The sequence below is a fragment of the Papio anubis genome, chromosome 7 (genome assembly GCF_008728515.1).
Source record: "Papio anubis isolate 15944 chromosome 7, Panubis1.0, whole genome shotgun sequence".
Lineage (NCBI taxonomy): Eukaryota > Metazoa > Chordata > Mammalia > Primates > Cercopithecidae > Papio > Papio anubis.
Genome location: NC_044982.1, coordinates 33000075 through 33004284, shown reverse-complemented (window position 1 = coordinate 33004284; position 4210 = coordinate 33000075). Strand labels below are relative to the sequence as shown.

At 41.4% G+C, this 4210-nt stretch overlaps 1 protein-coding gene across 3 annotated transcripts in view; it reads left to right on the top strand.

Annotated features, from left to right (window-relative positions):
• The window catches only part of DNAL1 (dynein axonemal light chain 1), a 36365-nt gene extending 32401 nt beyond the window's left edge, over positions 1 to 3964 (top strand). For 2 of the 3 annotated variants that reach the window (XM_031667997.1, XM_031667996.1), the window contains exon 8: positions 3382 to 3555. In XM_031667997.1, coding sequence (XP_031523857.1) covers positions 3382 to 3422 — 41 coding nt within the window. In that variant the 3' untranslated portion in view covers positions 3423 to 3555. Of the gene's footprint in view, positions 1 to 3381 lie in introns of all 3 variants that reach the window. The other variant, XM_017961354.3, reaches the window with a different exon arrangement.
• Positions 3965 to 4210: the final 246 nt, after the last annotated feature.

Below are 4210 nucleotides of genomic sequence, written 5' to 3'. Positions count from 1 at the left end.
GGAATGGAGAATGGAATGGAGAATGGAATGGAGAATGGAATGGAATGGAATCCACAAATGTAGAACTTGAATAGACAAAGCTACATTGTGGCCTTTTGGACCATGTACTGGGTGCAAACTTGCCTATTTTTGTTTCTCTTTGCTCATAAGCAAAACTTAGGGGTCTTTATTTATTTATTTATTTTTGAGATGGAGTCTCAGTCTGTCACCCAGGCTGGAGTGCAGTGGCGTGATCTCAGCTTGCTGCAGCCTCTACCTCCCAGGTTCAAGCAATTCTCTGCCTCAGCCTCCTAAGGAGCTGGGATTATAGTCACCCCCCTCCATGCCCAGCTAATTTTTGTATTTTTAGTAGAGACGGGGTTTCACCATGTTGGCCAGGCTGGTCTTGAACTCCTGACCTCGTGATCCCCCCATCTCAGCCTCCCTAAGTGCTACAATTACAGGTGTGAGCCACCTTGCCCAGCCTAAAGCTGAGGGATGTTAAAAGTCTAAAATAAAAAAGACAGACAATACCAAATGCTAGTGAGGATGTGAAGCCAGTCTTATACCCTGTAGGATGGTAATGTAACTTGGTATAACCACTTTGGGAAATTGGTGTTATCTACAAAAGCTCTCCGCGTACATTCCTTGTGACCCAGCAGTTTCCCTCCTAACTACATACCCCAAAGAAAAGGGTGTGAATGTTTACCAAAAGACACACATGAGAATGTTCATAGTAGCGGTATTTTAATAGTTAAAAATTAGAAACTACTTAAATGTACAATATTCACGAACAATAGAATAGGTAGATAAAATATGGCATAGTCATACAATGGAATATTAAACAGCAGTAAAAATGAATGAATTACAGTTTTATGTTACATGGATGAATCATACAAACATAATGTTGAATAAAAGAAGCCAGACACGGGGTACATACTATATCATTCCTGTGGTCCTATTTGGGAGGCTGAGGCAGGAAGATTGCTTGAGTCTGGGAGTAATGAGCTGTGATCACACCACTGCACTCCAGTCTGGGTAACAGAGCAAGACCTTGTCTTTAAAAAAACAAACAAAAAACAAGGAAAATAAGATATGGGTGTTAGATATTAGGACAGAATATATCTTTTGTGGTTGTAGTGACTGGCAGGGGGCCTGAGGCAGTTTTGGGAGTTCTGATAATCTTTTCTTTCTTAAATCTGGGTGCTGGTAACTAGCTTGTATTCACTTCATGAACCTTTATCAATCTGTACATTATAATGTGTACACTTTGTATGTTGTGCGTCAGTATAAAGTTCACTTGTCCCACAAACAAATGCTCAGAGGTGTACAGAGAGGTCAAACTATGCTCACTGCCATAAAGAACATATCCCTCTTGGAAGGCATCACTGAGGAAGAGAGGCACTGGGGTTTGTTCTTAATAAAGGGTAGGGTTTAGATGGAGAGTTTAGATGCAGAGTTAGATGGAGGAGAGTTGAGGAGGAAATTACAAAATGAAGGAACTTTAACCTGGGCACTGTGGCGTGCACCTGTAGATCCAGCTACTCGGGAGGCTGAAGCATGAAGATCCTTTGAGCCCAGGAGTTCAAATCCAGCCTGGGCAACATAGCAAGCCCTGTCTAAAAAAAAAATTTTTTTAATTAAAAAAAAATAAATTAAAAAAAAGAAGAAGAAAGAAAGTCTTCAGAGAAGAGAAGAGGAAAGAAAAGGGAAAAAAAAATGAAGGCACTTTGTTAACCAGTAGGCCAGAGGTAAAAGTGTGCAAGATGAGTTTGGGAGACAATGAATTGATCTGGTTAGCTGGAGTGCAGGGTAAATGGCTAAAGAGTTAAAACTGAATAGTCAACTGGGGTCAGACTGGCTTCAAATGCTAAAGCTCAGATGGGTGGCCCTTGGCCCAGTGAGAGCCAGAGATGTGCTTTGTTTCCTCTACAGTGATTCTTTTTTCTTTTTTTTTTTTTTGAGACGGAGTCTCGCTCTGTCACCCAGGCTGCAGTGCAGTGGCCGGATCTCAGCTCACTGCAAGCTCCCCCTCCCGGGTTTACGCCATTCTCCTGCCTCAGCCTCCTGAGTAGCTGGGACTACAGGCACCCGCCACCTCGCCTGGCTAGTTTTTTGTATTTTTTAGTAGAGACAGGGTTTCACCGTGTTAGCCAGGATGGTCTCGATCTCCTGACCTCGTGATCCGCCCATCTCGGCCTCCCAAAGTGCTGGGATTACAGGCTTGAGCCACCGCGCCCGGCCGTGATTCTTTTTTCAATGTAGCCCCAATGTTCAGCAATTGGGGGAGGTCATATAAAACGACAATTAGAGTAGTTCAGATTTTTAGCAGTACTGTGATTACACATTTTATTGTGGGATATGAGGAATATTTCTTTATGCTTAACATAGAAAGCTTTTTTTTTTTTTTTGGAGATGGAGTCTTGCTCTGTCGCCCAGGCTGGAGTGCAATGGCATGATCTTGGCTCACTGCAACCTCCGCCTACTGGGTTCAGGCGATTCGAAAGCTTTTAACCTGTACAGAACTTACTTTATTTTTCTGCTTGGTACTTGTTGGCTTTTTTTTTTTTTTGGAGACAGGGTCTTACTCTGCCTCCCAGGCTGGAGTGCAGTTGCATAATTACAGCTCACCACAGCCTGGATCTCTTAGGCTCAAGTGATCCTCCCACCTCAGCCTCCAAAGTAGTTGAAGACGACAGGCTGACACGACCATGCCTGGCTATTGTTTTAAATTTTTTGTAGAGATAGGGTCTTGCTATGTTGCCCAGGCTGGTCTCCAACTCCTAGGTTTAAGCGCTCCTCTCATCTGGCCTCCCAAAGTACTGGAATTAGAGGCAGTGAGCCACCATGCCTGGCCATAGGCATTTTTATTTGCGGTTTGGCAGTTATGGGGATTAATATTCATAAGTATGCATACTAAACCATTTGAGAATTCTTCTGAGAAGCTTTTCAGAGAATTTGAAATTAAAGAGATTATTTTGTGAAATTATTTTTATTATGGCACACTTCATAGTATCTCAGAGTTTCTCAGGTTTTTCTTTTTTCTGAGATGAAGTTTTGCTCTTGTCACCCAGGCTGGAGTGCAATGGTGCAATCTCGGCTCACTACAACCTCTGCCTCCCGGGTTCAAGCGATTCTCCTGTCTCAGCCTCCCAGGTAACTGGGATTACAACCACCCGCCACTACACCCAGCTAATTTTTGTATTTTTAGTAGAGACGGAGTTTCACCATGTTGGCCAGGATGGTCTCGAACTCCTGACCTCAGGTGACCCACCTGCCTTGGCCTCCCAAAGTGCTGGGATTACAAGCGTGAGACACGGTGCCCGGCCAGGAAAATATTTTCATCTAGAATTTTAGCAATTGTTTGAGAATAACTAGTAATAATTTTCTTTTTCATTTTAGGTACTCCGGTAATTAAAGGGGATGAGGAAGAAGATAACTAATGCCACGCTTTCCACTGTGTGTTAACTTATTTAAATGTCATAAGAACAATAGATAAATTTTATATAATTGTCTATTTTAAAGATTCTGTATGGGACAAAAGTTTCTTAAGATAAAACAGATCACTGATTCTCATCTTTCTTTCCCCCCCTTAACTTATTCAGTGTTTCTTCCCAAAACTGGTAACGCCAACCTTATATATCCTATTCCTCTTTTTAGAAATCACAAATTTTCAGTTTTTGTCTTCAGTCTCAGTTATATACTGTGTACCCCATCTACTAAAACAAAACCTTTGTAGACCAGTCATTTTTAATAACAAAGGAACAAATGTTTTTTTCAGTTCATTTTTTTTAGGTTAGACATTTTAAAAGATATACATTTGAAAATTTAGAATGTTTTTCCTGAAGGTCTGTCTCTGTACAATTCAGAAGCACAAATATATCATGCCTTTAGCTCAGAAGGTAGTATGGTGATGGGAAGGGTTCCTCTTAGAAATACAGCAGGTCTGGAACCAAGACTCCAAAGTTCCATTGGAAAAGACATGTGAAAAAAGGAAAAAGTGGAATCTCAGAGACCTTCTAGTCTATATTATACTTACTTGTTTTTCCAAAAATGTGTACATCGTCAACTGGAATTTAGGTTGTTTTATATGCATAGCCACTTGAGTCATTGTGTGCAGTCAGTCGTTCTGTGATCTAAGTCAGTGATTAAAATGACTGTCATGATCATGTCTTTGACTGATAATGTGGCCATGTTACTCATGTGGACCTGGCCTTAAGCACACATTTTG